General features: G+C 49.1%; 1 protein-coding gene across 1 annotated transcript; it reads right to left on the reverse strand.

Moving 5' to 3' along the window:
- Positions 1 to 15503: 15503 nt before the first annotated feature.
- Positions 15504 to 24230, reverse strand: LOC140422017 (uncharacterized). The gene is made up of 2 exons (XM_072506985.1): positions 23787 to 24230; positions 15504 to 19604 (listed from the first exon to the last, which is right to left on the reverse strand). Exon 2 carries the CDS (start codon positions 19061 to 19063, stop codon positions 18113 to 18115), a length of 951 nt encoding a protein of 316 aa, XP_072363086.1. The 5' UTR covers positions 19064 to 19604; positions 23787 to 24230; the 3' UTR covers positions 15504 to 18112.

Consider the following 24230-nt stretch of genomic DNA (forward strand, 5'->3'; position numbering starts at 1 on the left):
AGTCGAAGATACATCATTTCTTTACATTATTCAAAACGTATTCAATTACATACTTAGTTACAGTTATTAAAAGCTTGTTTAATTATGTATTTTTATATTTAGAAACAAATCCCTACGTCTCATTACCTATTCCACATTGAATCTCTCTTCCATTTGCCTTTTTCCATCTCTTAAACCTAATTATCATTGAAGCTTGATGTATAGTTACAAGAACAACAGCAATAACAAAATGCAATGTGACCTGTATCCAAGGTGTATGTCCATATTAGAGCCCCAATCCCAAATATTGTCCGACCAAGTTGTCTCCTTTGTCTGCTTGATGTTATTATTAATCTCCTCAGTTTCCTGTTCTACCTGAACATGTGTCTTGTAGACCCTTTTTTATATAATAAACATTTTATTGAGGTAGTTCTGGTATTACAACAACAACAAAATAAACAATGTACATGAATCTATAAACATAGTGCAAAAGATGTCTCCCTCCCTTACAGGTCCCACCTTTATTAACCCCCTACTCTAAACTAACCTAACCCCACCTCCTGCTGACGATTAATTTTCCGCAAAGAAATCGACGAATGGTTGCCACCTCCGGGCGAACCCTAACATTGACCCTCTCAAGGCGAACTTGGTTTTCTCCAAACAGAGAAAGCTAGCCATGTCCGCTAGCCAGGTCTCCGACTTTGGGGGCTTGGAGTCCCTCCATGCTAATAGTATCTGTCTCCGGTAATTACGCTAGCGGGGGGTCTAGCAGGGGGGGGGGGGGGGAGGGGGGAATTACTGGGTTGCTGCTGCTGGGGAAAGGGGGGAGTGGGGACGGGAAAGGATGGGCGGGGGGGCACCGTCTGGGAGAGATACAGCTGCGTGGGAACTGGGTGAGAAGCTGGAAAAAGATGATGGCTAACCGGCAAGGGGAGGGGTGGGGGGGGGGGGTGGGAAGCCCCCCAACTCGGCTGATCACGTGGAACGTGAGGGGGCTTAACGGGCCGATAAAGAGGGCACGAGTACTCGCACACCTTAAGAAACTTAAAGCAGATGTGGTTATGCTACAGGAAACGCACCTGAAACTGATAGACCAGGTTAGGTTGCGCAAAGCATGGGTGGGGCAGGTGTTCCATTCGGGGCTGGATGCGAAAAACAGGGGGGTGGCTATATTAGTGGGGAAGCGGGTAATGTTCGAGGCGAAGACTATAGTGGCGGATAACGGGGGCAGATACGTGATGGTGAGTGGCAAATTACAGGGAGAGATGGTGGTTTTGGTAAACGTGTATGCCCCGAACTGGGACGATGCCAACTTTATGAGGCGAATGCTAGGACGCATCCCAGACCTAGAGACCGGAAAGCTGATAATGGGGGGAGACTTTAACACGGTGTTGGAACCAAGGCTGGATAGGTCGAAGTCCAGGACTGGTAGGAGGCCGGCAGCAGCCAAGGTGCTTAAGGATTTTATGGAGCAGATGGGAGGGGTGGACCCGTGGAGATTCAGTAGACCTAGGAGTAAGGAGTTCTCGTTTTTCTCCTATGTCCATAAAGTCTATTCACGCATAGACTTTTTTGTGTTGGGTAGGGCATTGATCCCGAGGGTGAGGGGAACGGAATATACGGCTATAGCCATTTCGGATCATGCCCCACACTGGGTAGACTTGGAGATAGGGGAGGAAACAAGAGGGCGCCCACCCTGAAGAATGGACATGGGACTAATGGCGGATGAGGGGGTGTGCCTAAGGGTGAGGGGATGCATTGAAAAGTACTTGGAACTCAATGACAATGGGGAGGTTCAGGTGGGAGTGGTCTGGGAGGCGTTGAAGGCGGTGGTTAGGGGGGAGCTGATATCAATAAGGACACATAAAGGGAAGCAGGAGAGTAAGGAACGGGAGCGGTTGCTGCAAGAACTTTTGAGGGTGGATAGACAATATGCGGAAGCACCGGAGGAGGGACTGTACAGGGAAAGGCAAAGGCTGCATGTGGAATTTGACTTGCTGACTACAGGCACTGCAGAGGCACAATGGAGGAAGGCGCAGGGTGTACAGTATGAATATGGAGAGAAGGCGAGCAGATTGCTGGCACACCAATTGAGGAAAAGGGGAGCAGCGAGGGAAATAGGGGGGGTGAGGGACGAGGAAGGAGAGACGGAGCGGGGAGCGGAGAGAGTGAACGAAGTGTTCAAGACATTTTATAAAAAATTGTATGAAGCTCAACCCCCGGATGGGAGGGAGAGAATGATGGATTTTTTGGATCGGCTGGAAATTCCCAAGGTGGAAGAGCAGGAAAGGGTGGGACTGGGAGCACAGATCACGGTAGAAGAAGTGGTGAAAGGAATTAGGAACATGCAGACGGGAAAGGCTCCGGGACCGGACGGATTCCCAGTTGAATTTTACAGAAAATATTTGGACTTGCTCGCCCCGCTACTGACGAGGACCTTTAACGAGGCAAAGGAAAGGGGACAACTGCCCCCGACTATGTCAGAAGCAACGATATCGCTTCTCTTAAAGAAGGAAAAGGATCCGCTACAATGCGGGTCCTGCAGACCAATTTCCCTCCTCAATGTGGATGCCAAGGTCCTGGCCAAGGTAATGGCAATGAGAATAGAGGAATGTGTCCCGGGGGTGGTTCATGAGGACCAAACTGGGTTTGTGAAGGGGAGACAGCTGAACACGAATATACGGAGGCTGTTAGGGGTAATGATGATGGCCCCACCAGAGGGTGAAACGGAGATAGTAGTGGCGATGGATGCCGAGAAAGCATTTGATAGAGTGGAATGGGATTATCTGTGGGAGGTGTTGAGGAGATTTGGGTTTGGAGAGGGGTATGTTAGATGGGTGCAGCTGTTGTATAGGGCCCCAGTGGCGAGTGTGGTCACGAATGGACGGGGATCGGCATATTTTCGGCTCCATAGAGGGACAAGGCAGGGACGTCCTCTGTCCCCATTACTGTTTGCACTGGCGATTGAGCCCCTGGCGATAGCGCTGAGAGGTTCCAAGAGATGGAGGGGAATACTTAGGGGAGGAGAAGAACACCGGGTATCTTTATATGCGGATGATCTGCTACTATATGTGGCGGATCCAGCGGAGGGGATGCCAGAAATAATGCGGATACTTGGGGAGTTTGGGGATTTTTCAGGGTATAAATTGAACATGGGGAAGAGTGAGCTGTTTGTGGTGCATCCAGGGGAGCAGAGTAGAGAAATAGAAGACCTACCGTTGAGGAAGGTAACAAGAGACTTTTGTTACCTGGGGATCCAGATAGCTAAGAATTGGGGCACATTGCACAGGCTAAATTTGACGCGGTTGGTGGAACAGATGGAGGAAGATTTCAAGAGATGGGATATGGTAGCATTGTCAATGGCAGGGAGGGTGCAGGCGGTTAAGATGGTGGTCCTCCCGAGATTCCTCTTTGTGTTTCAGTGCCTCCCGGTGGTGATCACGAAGTCTTTTTTCAAAAGGATAGAAAAGAGTATCATGGGTTTTGTTTGGGCCGGGAAGACTCCGAGAGTGAGGAAGGGATTCTTACAGCGTAGTAGGGATAGGGGGGGGGCTGGCACTACCGAGCCTAAGTGAGTATTATTGGGCCGCTAATATTTCAATGGTGAGTAAGTGGATGGGAGAGGAGGAAGGAGCGGCGTGGAAGAGATTAGAGAGGGCGTCCTGTAGGGGGACCAGCCTGCAGGCTATGGTGACAGCCCCATTGCCGTTCTCACCAAGGAACTATATCACGAGTCCGGTGGTGGTAGCTACACTGAAGATTTGGGGACAGTGGAGACGACATAGGGGAAAGACCGGAGCATTGGGGGGGGTCCCCGATAAGAAACAACCATAGGTTTGCCCCGGGGGGAATGGATGGGGGATATGGAATGTGGCAAAGAGCAGGTATAACGCAATTGAAAGATCTATTTGTGGATGGGAAGTTCGCGAGTCTGGGAGCGCTGACTGAGAAATATGGGTTGCCCCAAGGGAATGCATTCAGGTACATGCAATTGAGGGCTTTTGCGAGGCAACAGGTGAGGGAATTCCCGCAGCTCCCGACATAAGAGGTGCAGGACAGAGTCATCTCGAAGAAATGGGTGGGGGATGGTAAGGTGTCGGATATATATAGGGAAATGAGGGATGAAGGGGAGACTATGGTGGACGAACTAAAAGGGAAATGGGAAGAAGAGCTAGGGGAGGAGATCGAGGAGGGGCTGTGGGCAGATGCCCTAAACAGGGTAAACCCGTCGTCCTCGTGCGCCAGGCTAAGCCTGATTCAGTTTAAGGTATTACACAGGGCACATATGACTGGAACACGGCTCAGTAAATTTTTTGGGATGGAGGATAGGTGTGCGAGGTGCTCGAGAAGCCCAGCGAATCATACCCATATGTTTTGGTCATGCCCGGCACTACAGGGGTTTTGGATGGGGGTGACAAAGGTGCTTTCGAAAGTAGTAGGAGTCCGGGTCGATCCAAGCTGGGGGTTGGCTATATTTGGGGTTGCACAAGAGCCGGGAGTGCAGGAGGCGAGAGAGGCCGATGTTTTGGCCTTTGCGTCCCTAGTAGCCCGGCGCAGGATATTGCTAATGTGGAAAGAAGCCAAGCCCCCGGGGGTGGAGACCTGGATAAATGATATGGCGGGGTTCATAAAGTTAGAGCGGATTAAGTTCGTCCTAAGGGGGTCGGCTCAAGGGTTTACCAGGCGGTGGCAACCGTTCGTCGAATATCTTGCGGAAAGATAGATGGGGGAAAAAAGAAGGCAGCAGCAGCAGCCCAGGAATTGGGGGTGGGGGGGGGGGAGGGGGTTGGTGGCCTGAGACAAGGCAGTTGCTAATTAGGGCTAGTTTTTATTTTTGTTATTTAATATTTATTTATTTGTTGTTGTTTTCTTTTGTTCTTGTTTAAATAAAAAAGGTCATTATTATCTGTATTGTTATAATGTTGTGTAAAGGATGCACAATGTACTGTGTTGGTTGACCAAAAATTTTCAATAAAATATTATTTAAAAAAAAAAATAGTATCTGTCTCCGGGCTACTAGGGCAGCAAAGGCCCGAACGTCTGCCTCTTTCTCCTGATTCCCGGATCTTCTGACACCCCGGAAATCACCACCTCTGAACTCGGTGCCACCCTTGTTTTTAACACCGTGGACATGACATCTGCAAACCCCAGCCAAAATCCCAGAAGCTTCGGACATGCCCAAAACATGTGGACATGGTTCGCTGGTCCTCCCGCACACTTTGCACACTTGTATTCCACCCCAGAGAATCTGCTCATCCAGGCCCCTGTCATGTGAGCCTGATGAACGACCTTGAATTGTAATCAGGCTGAGCCTGGCACATTGCTCAAAGCGTCTGCCCACAGACCATCCTCTATCTCTCCTCCCAGTTCCTCCTCCCACTTGCGCGTCAGCTCCTCGGTCTGTGTCTCCTCTGACCCCATAAGTTCCTTATAAATGTCGGAGACACTCCCCTCTCCCACCCACCCTCTGGAAACTACCCTGTCCTGAATCTCCCTTGGTCGTAGGAGCGGGAAGGTTGACACCTGTCTACGTAGGAAGTCCCGCACCTACAGGTACCTGAATTTGTTTCCCCTCGCCAACCCAAACTTCTCCTCCAGCGCCCTCATATTCGGAACGCTCCCCTCTATAAACATATCCCCCATCCTCTCAATCCCTGCTCTCTGGCATACCCGGAACCTCATATCCATACTTCCCAGGGCACACCGGTGATTATTACAGATTGAGAACCAGACCAATGCTCCATCTGCTCCCATGTCTCCTCCATTGCCCCCAGACTCTCAGGGCCGCCACCACCACGGGGCTGGTGAAGTACTGTGCCGGCGGGAACAGCAGAGGCGCAGTTACCAATACACCTAAACTGGTGCCATTGCATGAAGCCGCCTCCATACGCTGCTATGCCGACCTCCCCCCCCCCCCCCCCCCCAACCCACTTCCTGATCATGGCTATATTCGCCACCCAGTAATAGTTACTGAAATTTGGCAGCGCCAGCCCGCCATCTCCCCAACTCCGCTCAAGCATTACCTTCCTTATTCGTGGGGTATTGCCCGCCCAAATAAAGCCAGTGCTCACTTTGTTAACCCGTTTAAAAAAGGACCTCGGAAAAAAAATGGGGAGACACTGAAATACAAACAGAAATCTCGGGAGGACCATCATCTTCACCATCTGCACCCTCCCAGCCAGTGACAACGGAAGCGCGTCCCATCTCCAAGAATCGTCCTTCATTTGGTCTACTAGTCGGGCCAGATTTAATTTATGCAGCCATTCCCATTCCCGCACCACATGGATGGCTAGATACCTAAAGCATTTCCCCACTAATCTAAACGGTAGCTCCCCTAATCGCCATTCCTGTCCCCTCGCCCGGACCGCAAACATCTCACTTTTCACCATATTTAGCTTATACCCTGAAAACCAGCCAAATTCCCCAAGAATCCTCCTGATTTCTTCCATCCCCTCTATTGGGTCCGATACATACAGAAGCACATCATCTGCATAAAGCGAGACCCTGTGCTCCCCCCCCCCCCCCCCCCCCCCCCGGCCCCTTCCAGCCCCTTGAAGCTCTCAGAGCAATTCCAGTGGCTCTAATAGCTAGCGCGAACAACAGTGGGGAGAGGGGGCATCCCTGTCTCGTCCCCCGGTGCAGTCTAAAGTAGTCCAATGTTGTTCTATTCGTCCGTACGCCTGCCACAGGAGCCTCATACAGCAACCTGACCCAGTCAATAAAGCCCCGCCTAAATTCAAACCGTCCCAGTACCTCCCACAGATATTCCCATTCTACCCGATCAAAAGCCTTCTCTGCGTCCATTGCGACCACTACCTCCACCTCCCTACCTTCCGGATAATAGAAAGATCCTGAACAGTCCCATTGTTCTGCTCCAAGGAGCAATTTACATAAATGGTTAAATCCAATAAAATTAACCCAATAAAAACAATAACCAATTGTCTGATTACAACAGGTCTTATTCAGATCAGGGAATGTTAATTCAAGAGGTAAACGTGGGATTTGTGAGTGATCTTGGGCGTTGCAAGTTGGACTCTAGTCATGGAGATACTCAGTGCTCCTGTGGCAGGATTTTGGGAAATCGCTGTTTCACACTCCTACCTGGGGTGGTCGGTCAATTGAAGGGGTGAACAACACCAGATCCATTCGAGTATTGCCCTCTGTAATTGTTTCTCTGGCACCCAAATGTATATGTACCTCCCCAGTTCCCCCCTCCCCCACAAACAGATGCCTACTTATGTGTTAAAAATAATATTGCCAATTGTACAGAGTTGCTGTTGTTGAGCTAGTGCATAATACCCTACCAGCTATTTTATTTTATTATTTTTTGTTTGTGTGTGCTCTTCTATATATATATATATATATGTATATTTTATTCTGTGTACATAACAGTAAATATACTTTGTTCAAAAACCCACTGAAAAACATGTTTAAAAAAAGATTGAAGGGGTGAAAGTCGTTCATGTTTTTTAAATAAACATTGATATTGTTAGCTGTCTTCTCAGATGGTGAAGTCACTTGAACTAAAGCATTGATAGTATTTGCTATTTCACAGTTCTGTCTTGCCAGATGTTTAAGGCTTTTCCTAACTAAACCTTTAGGAGGGTCAATTTAGAATAGAGAAATTAGGCACCTGTAACTAAATTATACTAAGCCCAAATATTAATTATCTGCTCGTTCAAACGGAAAGACAACAAAGAACAAAGAGAAGTACAGCACAGGAACAGGCCCTTCGGCCCTCCAAGCCTGTGCCGACCATGCTGCCCGTCTAAACTAAAATCTTTTGCACTTCCGGGGTCTGTGTCCCTCTATTCTCATCCTATTCATGTATTTGTCAAGATGCCCCTTAAACGTCTCTATTGTCCCTTCTTCCACCAGCTCCTCCGGTCGCGAGTTCCAGGCACCCACTACCCTCTGCGTAAAAAACTTGCCTCGTACATCTACTCTAAACCTTGCCCCTCTCACCTTAAACCTATGCCCCCTAGTGACTGACCCCTCTACCCTGGAAAAAGTATTTGACTATCCACCCTGTTTATGCCCCTCATAATTTTGTAGACTTCTATCAGGTCGCCCCTCAATCTCCGTCATTCCAGTGAGAACAAACCGAGTTTATTCAACCTCTCCTCATAGCTAATGCTCTCCATATCAGGCAACATCCTGGTAAATCTCGTCTGCACCCTCTCTAAAGCCTCCACATCCTTCTGGTAGTGTGGCGACCAGAATTGAACACTATACTCCAATTGTGGCCGAACTAAGATTCTATACAGCTGCAACATGACTTGCCAATATTTATACTCAATGCCCGACAATGAAGTCAAGCATTCCGTATGCCTTCTTGACTATCTTCTCCACCTGTGTTGCCCCTTTCAGTGATCTGTGGACCTGTACACCTAGATCTCTCTGACTGTCAATACTCTTGAGGGTTCTACCATTCACTGTATATTCTCTACTTGCATTAGACCTTCGAAAATGCAAAACCTCACATTTGTCCGGTTTAAACTCCATCTGCCATCTCTCCGCCCAAGTCTCCAAATGATCTAAATCCTGCTGTATCCTCCGACTGTCCTCACTGCTATCCGCAATTCCACCAACCTTTGCGTCATCCGCAAACTTCCTAATCAGGCCAGTTACATTTTCCTCCAATTTATTTATATATACTATGAACAGCAAAGTTCCCAGCACGGTTCCCTGCGGAACACCACGAGTCACAGCCCTCCAATCAGAAAAGCACCCTTCCATTGCTACTCTCTGCCTTCTATGACCTAGCCAGTTCTGTATCCATCTTGCCAGCTCACCCCTGATCCCGTGTGACTTCACCTTTTGTACCAGTCTGCCATGAGGGACCTTGTCAAATGCCTTACTGAAGTCCATATAGACAACATCCACTGCCCTACCTGCATCTCTAGAAAGTTTCACAGGGATGATACCAGAACTGAGAGGGATTAAGTTACAGGATATGTTGAACAGGCTGGTAATATTTTCTCTGGAAAAGAGAAGGTTGAAGACTGACCTGATAGAGACTTTAATGGGCGTAATAGGATTGACATCATCAAGTCATCACTGTAATTATAGAATAGAAATTCAGAATTGATAATTCTTGTTGTCACAGAAATCCTTCTTCCGAAACTATAAATCTCTATCCCCCACACACTCCCTCCTCCCAATTGATTTCAACACTAATTAATCCCACTATCCCCATAGAACATACAACATACAGTGCAGAAGTACTTCCTGCTTTTCCCCCAATTCTCCTCCTGGAAGGTGCTGACTCTCGGGTTCAGTTTCACTCTCACCTGTTGCTCTCCCCAATATGTCACCCAGGTGTCTAAATCTTTACACCTGAAGTTAACAAACTGTTTTACTAAGGGGGGCGTCATAATCCAATCCAGTGACTACCCCCCCCCCCCCAAAAAGTCCCAAGTCCAAGGAGTTTGGAGACTGGGCTCCGAATGAGTAATGGCGGCCGAAGCCCCCATAATGCCCCGCGCTGCGGAAACCACTCTATCCGCCGTGCAAATGTGCGGCCCGCAACTGTGCACGCCCAAGGGTGAGGGGAAGAGTTGGAGGGCCAGGACAGTCGGAGCGCGGGCGTGTGTGAATGAAGACTGAGCTTCACATCGACTGAAACGTCCTCCTGTCTCCAACATCTGGGAGTAAAACACTTTCTTTTCTCCCCCTTTCCATTTCTTTTCTCATTCTGACCTTCAATTGGTCACTTACAGCAACTGAAGGGAAAGGAAGTGAATCCAGGGAGGGTGCAGACTCTGGAAAGGTCGGCCCAGGTCTCTCTCTCTCTTAAAGACATTGGCATCCTTTGCTCCCTCAGCTTGACATATTTATTTGTCTGGCTAAAAGGATGGTCTCTTTCCCAATGTTCACAATTAAAGGGCTGGTTTCCCCAGGAGGTGGCTGACATTTAAGGGGACAGTAAATTAATATCAGACAGAGATATGTCTCATGTTGTTATATGGTACATATTAATGATAATAATCTTTATTGTCACAAGGAGGCTTACATTGAAGTTACTTTGAGAAGCCCCTAGTCGCCATATATGTATTATTTATGGTTCTGTTATAAAGTACATTTATTTCCAGTCTTGTAATCTAGTACTGTTGTTTTGTTATATATTTCCAGCCTCAGAGCATTGCAGCACAGAAGGAGTTAGTCAGCAACTCGAGTCGATGCCAACTCTCTGTCGAGCAATTCTGTCAGTCTCACATTTGTCCAATTCTGTAGCCCTGCAGTGCCCTTCTGATTTTATTGCAAAATTATTGATCAGCTATTTGCAGGCAAGGGGACAGCTGGCAAGTGGGAGTCTTTCAAAAAGGTGTTAACTAGGGTTCAGGGTGAGCACATTCCTCTTAGGCTGGTAGAGGAGGGAACCCTGGATGACTCGGGATATTGAGGCTGTGGTCAAAAAGGAGGCATATGGCATGCATACGCAGCTGGGATCAAGTGGATCCCTTGAAGAGTGCAGTGTTTGTCGGAGTAGAGTTAAGACAGAGATCAGGAGAGTAAAAAGGGGACATGAGATTGTCTTGGCAGATGAGGCAAAGGAAAATCCAAAGAGCTTTTACAGAGACATAGAGGGTAAAACAGTGACTAGGGAGAGGGTAGAGCCTCTTAAGGATACACTAGGTCATCTATGTACAGATCCACAAGGGATGGGAAAGGTCCTAAATGATATTGGCCTTCTGGAAGTTTAAATACAACACATCTACTGGTCCCCCTCTATCCACTCTGGTTGAGACTTCCTCGAAACACTCTGATAAATTAGTCAGACACGGTTTCCCTTTCACAAAGCCATGCTGACTCTGCTTGATTAGATTATGATTTTCTCAATGTGCTGCTATTATTTCCTAATAATTGATTCCAACATTTTTTTCAACAATAAATGTTAGGCTGATCGTCCTATTGTGTCTCGATTTTTGCCTCCTTCCCATTCTGAATCGGGGGGTTGTCACATTGGCAGTTTTCCAATCCTCTGGTACTTCTCCAGAATCCAAGGATTTTTGGAAAATTACAATCAATGCATCCACTATCCCTGCAGCCATTTCTTTTAGGATCCTAGGATGCAGCCATCCAGGGGACTTATCTTATCCCCATTAGTTTGTCCAATACAACTTCTCCAATGATGGTATTTAATTGCTCCCTCCATATTCTTTAGTATTAATGGGATATTTTAAGTATCTTCCACCGTAAAGACTTTTGCAAAATATCTGTTTAACTCCTCTGCCATCTCCTTGTTCCCCATAACTGACACAGCGGCATGGAGGCACAGTGGTTAGTGCTGTTGCTTCACAGCTCCAGGGATCTGGATTCAATTCCCAGCTTGGGTCACTGTCTGTGCAGTCTCCACGTTCTCCCCAAAACAGTGTGGGTTTCCTCCCACAAGCCCCAAAAGACGTGCTTGTTAGGTGAATTGGACATTCTGAATTCTCCCTCTGTATACCCGAACAGGTGCCGGAGTGTGACGACTAGCGGATTTTCACAGTAATTTCATTGCAGTGTTAATGTAAGCCTACTTGTGACAATAATAAAGGTGATTATAATAAAGAATATTACTATCTCCCAAGATACAATCAGATCAGCCATGAACCTTTTGAATGGTGGAGCAGGCTCGAGGGGCCGAGTGGCCTACTCCTGCTCCTAATTCGTATGTTATCACATCCTTTATAATAGATTGTAGCATTTTCCCTCCTACTGATGTCAGGCTAATGGGTCTGTGGTTCCCCGTTTTCTCTCTCCCTCCTTAAATAGTGGGGTTACATTTACCACCTTCCAATCTGCAGGAATCATTCCAGAATCTATAGAATTTTGAAAGATGATCACCAATGTATCCACTATCTCTACAGCCGCCTCTTTCAACACTCTGGGATGGAGAGCAGCAGCTTTTGGAGATTTATTAACTTTCAACCACATTAATTTCTCCAGTACTGCTTTTTCACTAATACTAATCTCTGCTCACTAGTCCCTTGGTTCTCTAATGTTTTGGGGACAATTTCTGCATCTTCCTCCATGAAGACAAACACACACTGTTTAGTTTCTCTGCCATTTCCTTATTCCCCATTATAAACTCTCCTGTCTCTGCCTGGAATGGACCCACATTGGTCTTTGCCAATCTTTTCCTTTTCACATTCCTATAGGAGCTTTTGCAGTTCTCCCCAGTTTGCTCTCATATTCTATTTTCTCTTCCATCAGTTTCTTGGTCCTTTGCTGAATTCTAAAACAAGTTCTCAATCCTCAGGCTCACTACTATTTGGGCCACTTCATGAGTCTCCTCCATTGATCTAATGGAATCTTTAACTTTCCTTGTTAGCCACGATAGCTTCATTTTGCTGTTTAATTTTTGTTTCTTAAAGAAATCTATATTTTATGTAAATAAAATGCGAGCAGTTGCCTGTCTATTGTTTATCGACATACAAAGAACAAAGGACAGTACAGCAAAGGGACAGGCCCTTGGGCCCACCAAGTCTGCTCTGATCATGATGTCTATCCAAACTAAAACCTTCTGTGCTTCCATCTATATCCGTCTATTTCCATCCGATTCATGTATTTGTCAAGATGCCTCTTAAACGTCACTATCATACCTGCTTCCACCACCACCTCCGGCAGCGAGTTCCAGGCACTCACCACCCTCTGTGTAAAAAACTTCCCTCGCATGTCTCCTCTAAACTTTGCCCCTCACACCTTCAACCTGGTAATTGAGTTTTACAACCGGGGAAAAAGCTTCGGACTATCCACTCTGTCCATGCCACTCTTTTATCAGGTCGTCCCTCAACTCCGTCGCTCTAGTGAAAACAATCAGAATTTATCCAACCTCTCCGCATAGCTAATACCCGCCAGGCCAGGCAACATCCTGGTAAACCTCCTCTGAACTCTCTCCAAAGCTGATGCACGATCAATTACACAAAGACGAGAGTTGGATGCAATCGAGGCTTTATTACACTGAGATGTGTGGCCTCCTACAGCAGCTGGCGAAATGGCTGCTATACTGGGAGCACACATATTTATACTCCGCCTACTGGGCGGAGCCAGCAGGCAAGGAACTACCCCTGTATCTGTAGTACAGGGCCTCACCATAAAGTATCTACATCGACATTCTCTATATACAATACATACATCAGTGGTGACTACCACATTCACCCCCTGTTAAAATTGAGTCCGGCGGGGGTGGTGGAGAACTATATGCAGAAAGATGTGATTTCAAATACAGAAAATATTACAAGTTCAGGCGGTCCGGAGCCTTGATCTGCTGTTGAGAGCAGTGCTGGCGGTGACTCCGGCGTTGGTTTGGTCTTTGGTGACTCCGGGAGCGTGGCAAAATCCTCTTCATCCCCGGGTGTGAGCCGGGGGAGGACGGATTATCCTGGAGCGGGAACTGCGGTGGGGTGCGCCGGAGCAGGGGGGTGGGTGGTGGAACCAGCTGGTGCCAGGTCCCTGAGGGAGACTGTGTCTTGGCGGCCGTCGGGGTACGCTACGTAGGCGTACTGCTGGTTGGCGTGAAGTAGCTGTACCCTCTCAACCAACGGGTCCGCCTTGTGGAGTCGAACGTGCCTACGGCGGATAACGGGTCCCGGAGCTGTCAGCCATGTCGGGAGGGACACAGAGGTGGACTTCCTAGGGAAGGCAAAGAGACATTCATGAGATGTTTCATGAGTCGCAGTGCACAGGAGCGACCGAATGGAGTAAGGGCGTCGGGGAGGACCTCCTGCCAGCGGGAGGCCGGGAGATTTCTGGACCCTAGAGCCAGCTGGAAGGCCCTCCAAACCGTCCCATTCGCCCTTTCCACCTGCCCGTTTCCCCGGGGGTGGTAGCTGGTCATCCTGCTCGAGGCGATACCCCTGTTGAGCAGGAACTGGCGCAGCTCATCGCTCATGAATGAGGATCCCCTGTCGCTGTGGAAGTAGGCGGGGAAGCTGAACCGAGTGAAGATGGTGTTGAGGGCTTTGATGACGGTGGCAGACGTTATATCAGGGTATGGGATGACGAAGGGGAATCTGTAATGTTCATCGACCACACTGAGGACGTAAGTGTTATGGTCGGTGGAGGGGAGGGGCCCTTTGAAGTCCACGCTGAGGCGTTCAAAGAGGCGGGAGGCCTTCACCAGGCGCGCACGGTCTGGCCAGTAGAAGTCCGGCTTACACACCGCGCAGACCTGGCTGTCTCTGGTGATTGCCCGGACTTCCTCGATGGAGTAGGGCAGGTTGCGGGCCTTAATGAAATGGTAAAAACGTGTGATCCCTGGGTGACAGAGGTTGTCGTGCAGAGTCCGGAGTTGGTCCACCTGTGCGCTGGCACATGTACCTCGGGATAGGGCATCAGGGGGCTCGTTGAGCTTACCGGGGTGATACAAAATCTCGTAGTTGTAGGTGGAGAGCTCGATCCTCCACCTCAAGATTTTATCGTTTTTGATCTTGCCCCGCTGTGTGTTGTTAAACATGAAGGCAACTGACTGTTGGTCAGTGAGGAGAGTGAATCGCCTGCCAGCCAGGTAATGCCTCCAATGCCGCACAGCGTCAACGATGGCTTGGGCCTCTTTTTCAACGGAGGAATGCCGAATTTCGGAGGCATGTAGGGTGCGGGAAAAGAATGCCACGGGCCTGCCTGCCTGGTTGAGGGTAGCGGCCAGAGCGACGTCTGATACATCGCTCTCGACTTGGAATGGTAACGTCTCGTCGACTGCGTGCATCGCGGCCTTGGCGATGTCGGCCTTGATATGGGTGAAGGCCTGGTGGAGCCTCAGCCGTCAGGGGAAAACAGTGGATTGAATGAGTGGGCGGGCCTTGTCCGCATAGTTTGGGACCCACTGGGCGTAATATGAAAAGAACCCCAGGCATCGTTTGGGGGCCTTGCAGCAGTGGGGAAGGGGGAGTTCTATGAGGAGGCGCATGTGATCGGGGTCGGGCCCCAGAACTCCGTTCTGGACCACATAGCCGAGGATGGCTAAGCGGCTCATGCTGAACACGCACTTCTCCTTGTTATAGGTTAGGTTGAGGAGAGTGGCGGTGTGGAGAAATTTGGCAAGGTTGGCGTCATGGTCCTGCTGATCGTGGCCGCATATGGTGACATTGTCCAGGTACGGGAAAGTGGCCCGCAGTCCGTACCAGTCAACCATTCATTCCATCTCCCGTTGGAAGACCGAGACCCCGTTAGTGACGCCAAAGGGAACGCTAAGAAAGTGGTAAAGGTGGCCACCTGCCTCGAAGGCTGTGTATGGGCGGTCCGCCTTGCGGATGGGGAGCTGGTGGTAGGCAGATTTCAGGCCCACAGTTGAGAAGACCCGGTACTGTGCAATCTGATTGACCATATGAGATATGCGTGGGAGGGGGTACGCGTCGAGCTGCGTGTACCGATTGATGGTCTGGCTGTAGTCAACGACTATCCTGTGTTTCTCCCCAGTTTTAACGACTACCACTTGGGCTCTCCAGGGGCTGTTGCTGGCATCGATGATGCCCTCCCGAAACAGTCACTGGACTTCGGACCTGATGAAAGTCCTGTCCTGGGCGCTGTATCGTCTGCTCCTGGTGGCGACAGATTTACAATCCGGAGTTAGGTTTGCAAATAGGGGAGGTGGGTCGACCTTTAGGGTCGCGAGGCCGCACACAGTAAGGGGTGGTAGGGGCCTGCCCCATTTCAGTGTTAGGCTCTGGAGGTTGCACTGGAAGTAGCAGGGCAGCGCAGAGGTTAGGAAGGACGTAGAGACGGAAGCCGCTGAACTCCACGCCTTGGACAGTGAGAGTGGCGATGCAACACCCCCGGATCGCCACGGAGTGGGACCCGGAGGCCAGGGAGATTCTCTGGTTAACGGGATGTAGCGCGAGGGAGCAGCACCTTACCGTATTGGGGTGAATGAAGCTCTCGGTGCTCCCGGAGTCCAGCAGGCAGGAGATCTTGTGCCCATCGACCTTCACTTTGGTTGAAGCAGTTGCAAGGTTGTGTGGACGAGACTGCGGAAAGCGGATAGATCCAAATGGACTTTGTCCTGAGATGATCCCACTCGTATCAGTTAACCACTCTAACGGTTGTGTGGGGAAAATGAAGGATCCCTTTGAGTGATGTGCACTCTCTCCTAATTATGATCCAAATTCTTGGAGGATGTTTCTTTTTGCGACCGTGACCGAGGCGAGACGCGGCTGGTCATCGGTGGTTGCGGGCGATGAGCAGCTGGTTGAGGTGCCGGATGGGCAGGGGTCCTGGTGGGAACACGATGGCGGCACCCACGGGCCGCACGTGCGTGGGGAAAACAAGATGGTGGCGCCCATTGGTCCTGGGGGGAACAAGATGGTGGCACCCTTAGGTCGCACGTGGTCTGAGGAAGGGAAAATGGCGGAGCCCACTGTCCGCACGTGGCGGGTGCCGGAACAATAGTGGCAATTGAGCGGGCCTGGCACACTGCAGCAAAATGATCGGTTGGCTGCCGCGTGGCACAGGCGTGGGGTTGGCGGAGGGCGTTCGCTTATAGGGTCCATGATGGGGCGGCCGTCTGCGGAGTCCATGATGCACAGGGGGGGGTGGGCCGCTCGGCCGGGTGCATAGGCTGGACGTTGCATGAAGCGACCGTGAGTGAGAGCGCTAGCTTTTTGGTTTCTGCGAGGTCGAGCGTGGACCGTTCTAAAAGGCGCTGGCGGATGTGATCGGCCCCTATGCCCGTAACAAATGCATCTCTCATGAGCAAATTCGAGTGTTCCATGGACGAGACGGCCTGACAGTAACAGTCTCTAACTAGGGGAACCCGGGCACGCCAGAAATCTTCCACTGACTCACCAGGAAGTTGACGACACGTGGAGAGGAGGTGCCTGGCGTATAGTGTGTTCGGCCGCTGAGCATAGTTTTCCTTCAGTAGCGCCATGGCTTCTGCGTAGGTCATCGCGTCCTGGATAAGTGGAAAGACGTTGGAGCTCAGCCGCGTGTAAAGGATCTGGATCTTCTGTGGTTCTGGGATTGGGGCTGGCGCAGACCCGATGTAAGCTTCGAAACAGGCTAGCCAGTGTTGATACTCCTTTCTGGCGTTGTCTGCTTGCGGATGCAGCTGCAGGCGATCCGGCTTGATGCGGAGGTCCATCTTCCGAAAACTTAGTGTAATAAATTGGTGCACGATCAGTTACACAAAGACGAGAGTTGGATGCAATCAAGGCTTTACTACACTAAGATGTGTGGCCTCCTACAGCATCTGGCGAAATGGCTGCTGTACTGGGAGCACACATATTTATACTCCGCCTACTGGGCGGGGCCAGCAGGCAGGGAACTACCCCCATACCTGTAGTACAGGGCCTCACCATAAAGCATCTACATCGACATCCTCGATATACAATATATACTTCAGTGGTGACTACCACGAAAGCCTCCACATCCTTTTGGTAATGTGGTGACCAGAATTGTAGGCAATATTCCACGTGTGGCCTAACGACAGCTGCAGTATGACTTGCCAATTTTTATACTCAATACCCCGACCAATGAAGACAAGCATGCCGTCTGCCTTCTTAGCTCCTTATCCACCTGCGTTGCCACTTTCAGTGATTTGTTTATTGTAATTTCCCAATCTACCACAGACAACTTGCCCCTCATACCCTGACAGTTTCCTTCTGCGAGAAACACCCAGATAAATTAGGCAAAAGAACCCTGTAACCACCACAGCCCATCTTCATGGCAACATGGCTGCTTTGGGAACTAAATATCTTCCAACGTGCAAACACCTTTTCATTCTGTGCTCCTCGTCAAACTTGGAACCAGGTAATCGCAACGAGGCTCAAAAATGGTCAGCCCACCGGAGGCAGAGGTGTTAGACCGGCCAGTCCAGCAGAAAGAAACCCTCCAATCATCACCATTCACCAGATGTCAGAATGAACAAAATGCAGTCCTGGATGTCAGTGAGAGCAGAAACAATAACAACGGAGCCAACATCTGTAATTTGTGAACTTGTTGGAGTCACAACAGGTGTGATGAATCACAAACCCCTCCCCACATTGAGGGCAGATGAATGGTCTCTCCCCAGAATTAACATGCTAGTGTCTCCGTAGTTGGGACGGATCATTGAATGTCTCCCCTGCTCAGAGCAGGTGAATGGCTTCTTCCAGGTGTGAACTCGCTAGTGTTCCTGCAGGGTGTCCGGATATCTGAATCCCTTCTCTCACTAAGAGCATGTTAATGCCTTCTCCCCGGTGTGAACTCGCTGATGTCTCTGCAGGTTGGATAACCGAGTGAATCCCTTCTCACGCTGAGAGCAGGTGAACGGCCTCTCCCCAGTGTGAACTCGCTGGTGTCTCCGCAGGCTCGATGAAGTAGTGAATCCCTTCTCACACTGAGAGCAGGTGAATGGCCTCTCCCCAGTGTGAACTCGCTGATGTATCCGCAGGTTGGATAACTGAGCGAATCCCTTCTCACACTGAGAGCAGGTGAACGGCCTCTCCCCACTGTGATCTCGATGGTGTCTCTGCAGGCTCGATGAAGTAGTGAATCCCTTCTCACACTGAGAGCAGGTGAATGGCTTCTCCCCAGTGTGAACTCGCTGATGTATCCGCAGGTTGGATAACTGAGCGAATCCCTTCTCACACTGAGAGCAGGTGAACGGCCTCTCCCCAGTGTGAATTCGCTGGTGTGTCTGCAGGACGGATAACTGAGTAAATCCCTTCTCACACTGAGAGCAGATGAATGGCCTCTCCCCAGTGTGAACTCGCTGGTGTGTCTGCAGGCTGGATAACCGACTGAATCCCTTCTCACACTGAGAGCAGGTGAACGGCCTCTCCCCAGTGTGAACTCGCTGGTGTGTCAGCAGGCTCGATGAAGTAGTGAATCCCTTCTCACACTGAGAGCACGTGAATGGCCTCTCCCCAGTGTGAACTCGCTGGTGTTTCCGCAGGCTGGATAACTCAGTGAATCCCTTGCCAAACTGAGAGCAGGTGAACGGCCTCTTCCCAGTGTGAACTCGCTGGTGTAACTGCAGGGTGGATAACCGACTGAATCCCTTCTCACACACAGAGCAGGTGAACGGCCTCTCCCCAGTATGACTGCGTCTATGAACTTCCAGCTGAGATGGAACCCTGAATCCCTTCCCACAGTCCCCACATTTCCACCGTTTCTCCATGTTTTGGGTCTTCTTCTTTCTCTCCAGGTTTGACCTGTCAGTTGAAGCCTCGATCACACACAGAACACGTGTACGGTCTCTCTAAGGGGCTGGTTTAGCTCACTGGGCTAAATCGCTGGCTTTTAAAGCAGACCAAGGAAGGCCAGCAGCACGGTTCAATTCCTGTACCAGCCTCCCTGAACAGGCTCCGCAATGTGGCGACTATTGGCTTTTCACAGTAACTTCATTGAAGCCTACTTGTGACAATAAGCAATTTTCATTTTCCCCGCTGTGAATGGTGTGATGTTTTTTCAGGCTGTGTAACTGGTTAAAGCTCTTTCCACAGTCAGTGCTCTGGAACACTCTCACGCGGGTGTGTGTGTCTCGGTGCTTTTCCAGTCACACTGATGGTTAAAATCTTTTGAAGCCGACAGAACAGACAAACATTTCTCCTTCGAGATTTAAAGGCCGATGATATTCAGTTCCAAGGAATTGAGAGACTCAGTCAGATCGAGATGTAAAGTTTGAGATTTCTGTCTGTAATTCCTCCTCTTCTAATATCCTGTAAAAACAATTTACAAAAGACATCACTGTCAGTACAGGATAGAAATCCACAGCAGACAATTCTAGTTCCGAGAGAACATTCTTTCCTCTCTAATTCCCCAAAAGCTGTAAATCTCCATCCCACACACGCTCCCTCCATTCTCACTCTGCTGCATCTAATATTCACCCTCCCAATTCTCCTGACGGTGCTGATTCAGGCTGATTGACAGATCCATGCTCACTGCTTCCTGTCCTCGGCACAGAGATCATAACAAATACGAGCTGCAGTTGGCCATTTGGCCCATCGAACCTGCCCGTCTATTCTGTGGGATCATTGGCCGATCTATGTCAGCGACATTCTGCATGTTACTGACCAGAGACTGAGTGTGCTGACTCAATATCTGTGAGCTCATGAGGCCGAGCTGTAAAACACCATGAAGGGGCTCGATGATCCGGAGGAGAGAATCCTGAACATTGGGCAAGATGCCTCCTCGGCGGAGGCAAGAATTCAATCCTTGGAAAACCGGCTGAGTGGTGTGGTGGACTCCTGGAGAACTTGGAGAACTGAGGGTCAGAGAACGAACATCCGAGTAGTCGACCTGCCAGAAGGTGTGGAGGGTAAGGCTCCTGTTAGGTCCTTTGAGGACCGGCTGCCACGTTTTCTCAAGTTGGATGTGAAGCCTGGGTGTTTCAAATTAGAAAGGGCCCCGGATCCTGTCTTTGAGGCTGAGGGATAGTTTTCATCCCAGGCCTGGAATCATTCCCTTCCACAACTTGAAAGATCACCAGAGGGTCATGGAGACGGGAAAGGTGAGGTGGGAACTGGCTCCTACCTCACCTTACAGTGAATTATGTTGCGTCATCCTGTGACCCTGAAAATTGTATCCGACAACTCCGTCAAGTCTTTCAATAATCCGACTACTGCCTTGGCATTCGCTAAATCCATGAAGGGGAAGAATTGGAGCGATGATTTGCAGCCCAGACTAACTGAGGCTCTAATCCGGACTCTTTCCCTATCATGGTGTTGTTGTCTGAAATTGTTATCTTTTATCCTGTTGAAGGGAGTTGTTATTCTGTGAGCGCCGATTGAATGTCTTCTTCTCCTCGTGTGTTCCAGGGACTCGTATTATCTTATCTCAGTTATGGCAGATTTGCCGTGTGCTTATTATCCGCCGTCTTTCTTCTATTATCCGAGCATTAATCACGGCAGAACCGAGTGGCGCTATTGCCGAAGGGTGGGAAGTGGCGGATGCAGGTCTTCACGGGTGGGCCTAAAATGTGGGAGGGACATTCGATCCCCATTCCCTTGTTGGCCCTTCTTTTCTTCTCCTCATTTTGGAGAAGGTATCCTGAGGGTAACGACAGTCTGGCCGTGAGGTTAATCCTCCGGGTCCACAGTCTCATTGAGGAATGTCCCCTTGGTTCTATTGTGGTGGTGATTCTTTTGTATTTTTGTTATTATGGGAGGGTTTATGTGTTGTTGACTTTATCCTACTCTGGTACAGACGGGGCTTTTATCCTTGAAAGGAGCAGTTTAGGGAATCTTTTGTGCCTCTGGTGTAAAGTGAGTTGGAGGAGGGAGTAATGGCGCACGCACGATTGTGGCGTGAAAATCTGTTCCTGTTCTCTCTGTCGCCTAACTAATGGCGGCAGTTAATCTGCAAATTTTCTCAGGGAATGTACGGGGCATCCATCACCCTATCAGAAGGAAAAAGATCCTCTCCTTTCTGAAGGAGAAAGTCGACATAACCTTAGTACAGAAAACTCATCTGGATGATGGGGAACAGTTCTGGTCAGCCTATTATAGGAAGGATATTGTTAAACTAGAAAGAGTGCAGAAGAGATTTACGAGGATGCTGCCAGGTCTTGATGGTCTGAGTTATAAGGAGAAGCTGGATTGGCTGGGACTTTTTTCCCTGGAGCGTAGGAGGTTTAGATGTAATCTTATAGAGGTCTATAAAATAATGAGAAGCATAGATAAGGTATACAGTCGACATCTTTTCCCTCAGGTAGAGGAGTCTAGAATTAGAGGACATACGTTTAAGGTGAGAGGAGAGAGATACAAAAGAGACCAGAGGGGAAATTTCTTCAGATGGAAGGTGGTGAGCATCTGGAATGGCTGCCAGAGGCAGTGGTAGAGGCGGGTACAATTTTGTATTTAAACCCCAGTTAAATGGGCAGGGTGGGTATAGAGGGATATGGGATAAATCCTGGCAAGTGGGACTAGCTTAGTGATAGAAACTGGGTGGCATGGACAAGCTGGGCCGAAGGGCCTGTTTCCATGCTGAAAAAAATCTATGACTCTATCTGGAACACAAAGAAACCTCGCCTGAAGTCTGTTGAGCTCCAATTACCAGGAGCTAAGGGAGGGTATGGTCTCCCGAAAATCATGCTTCATCAATTGGCCTTTCGTCTTAGGTTCATAATGGGTTGGGATGGACCCAACATTCATCTGGCTCAATACAGAAGCAGCCCAGTCAGGTCTCCCTGTATCCAAAACTGGCACAGGCTGATTATGGAGTGCATCTCCATGCAATTTTTAATGTCTGTAATTCATTCAGAGTCTGATGCATTGGGTAAAGTATGGGATTTCTACCTCAAATACATAACCTCCAATTTGACTGACTTGCGCCTCCTGAGCTTTCCATGAGTGAAGTTAATTTAACTTAGGCCGGGAGTAGGGCACAGTGGTTAGTACTGCTACCTCAGTGCCAGGGACCAGGTTCAATTCCTGCCTTGGGTGGGTGTCTGTGTGGAGTTTGCACATTCTCCTTGTGTCTTTGTGGGTTTCCTCCGGTTGCTCCAGTTTCCTCCCACTGTCCAAAGATGTGCAGCGAAAGTGGATTGGTCACACTAAATTGACCCTTAGTGTCCAAGATGTTTAGGTTAGATAGCTTGACCATGATCAACGCACCGGTTTACGAGAATAGGGTGAGGAGTGGGCTTCAGTGAAGTGTTCTTTCTGAGACTCACTGCAGACTTGAGGGGTGAATGGCCATCTGCACTATCGGAGTTCTCTGTTATCTATGTTGTGTTATTCATTTTAATTTGTATATGCTGTTAGTCTGTTTGTAATATTTTACAAACTGAATTGTTATCCTCTGTTATTATATAATCTTACCCTCTTTTCCCACTCACTATTTTAACCTGTTAACTGGTTGTTCAATTGATCTGGCATTTCATCTCGAGGATCTGGTCCCTCAAATATCCTGTTCCAAATTAATTCTGCAATGTGTTGCTGAATTAATGTTGGCAATATCTCTTGTTCCGCTCTGTGACCATTTTCCACCTTTCTTTCTGTTACTCTGTTGCATTCATTGTTTAAAACATGATTTAAAAAATAACAACTTATTAAAAATCTGTCCACCTCATCCGTGAATATATTCAATGACCCCCACAGGTCCCTGTGGAAGAGAAATCCAGAGACTAATAACCCTCTGAGGGAAGAGATGACAGGAAATATATAACATAGCTACAGCACAATATTACAAGGCTAGAAATAATAATAAATGTACTTTATTATAGAACCATAAATAATATGATGTGGAGATTATATATAAATAAGATGTCTAATTTGTACCATATAACAACACGAGACATATCTCTGTCTGATATTAATTTACTGTCCCCTTAAATGTCAGCCATTTCCTGGAGAAACCAGCCCTTTAATTGTGAACATTGGGAAAGAGACCATCCTTTTAGCCAGACAAATAAATGCACGGTAGCATTGTGGATAGCACAATTGCTTCACAGCTCCAGGGTCCCAGGTTCGATTCCGGCTTGGGTCAGTGTCTGTGCGGAGTCTGCACATCCTCCCCGTGTGTGCGTGGGTTTCCTCCGGGTGCTCCGGTTTCCTCCCACAGTCCAAAGATGTGCAGGTTAGGTGGATTGGCCATGATAAATTGCCCTTAGTGTCCAAAATTGCCCTTAATGTTGGGTGGGGTTACTGGGTTATGGGGATAGGGTGGGAGTGTTGACCTTGGGTAGGGTGCTCTTTCCAAGAGCCGGTGCAGACTCGATGGGCCGAATGGCCTCCTTCTGCACTGTAAATTCTATGATCAAGCTGAGGGAGCAAAGAATGACAATGTATTTACGAGAGAGAAAAGCTTTCCAGAGTCTGCACCCTCCCTAGATTCACTTCCTTTCTCTTCAGAATGAGAAAAGAAATGGAAAAAGGGAGAAAAGAAAGTGTTTTACTCACAGATGTTGGAGACAGGAGGAAGCCTCATCGTCCAGCTTCCGCATTCAGGCAACGGGGGAGCTGATTGGATGAAGGAAGAGGGTCCTTCCGGTTCACCAACTCTTCCCATTGGTCAACAACTGTCCGACGCACTTACAGGAATCCGCGGTGACGTCTCAGGGTCCAGTGCTCAAGCCCGGCGCGCGGACACGGCAGCTCCAGGACACTCATTAATCCCCCTCCTCCAGACAAGGTTTCCAGGCAACCGGCTGACAGCTCCGGCCAGAGCGAGAAGTCACTGGGTGATTTTCCCTCCCTCCGTGCCGGGACTGCGCATGTCCAAGAGAGAGGAGCGGCTGCGCATGTGCGAGGGAAAGCCCACCCCCTGACCTTCTTGGTGCGGTGTTGACCAATGAGAAGAGTTAGGACCGGAAGGACTCTGCTCCTCCAGCCAATCAGCGCGAG

The sequence above is a fragment of the Scyliorhinus torazame genome, chromosome 5, assembly GCF_047496885.1.
Source record: "Scyliorhinus torazame isolate Kashiwa2021f chromosome 5, sScyTor2.1, whole genome shotgun sequence".
In the NCBI taxonomy this organism is placed as follows: Eukaryota; Metazoa; Chordata; class Chondrichthyes; order Carcharhiniformes; family Scyliorhinidae; genus Scyliorhinus; species Scyliorhinus torazame.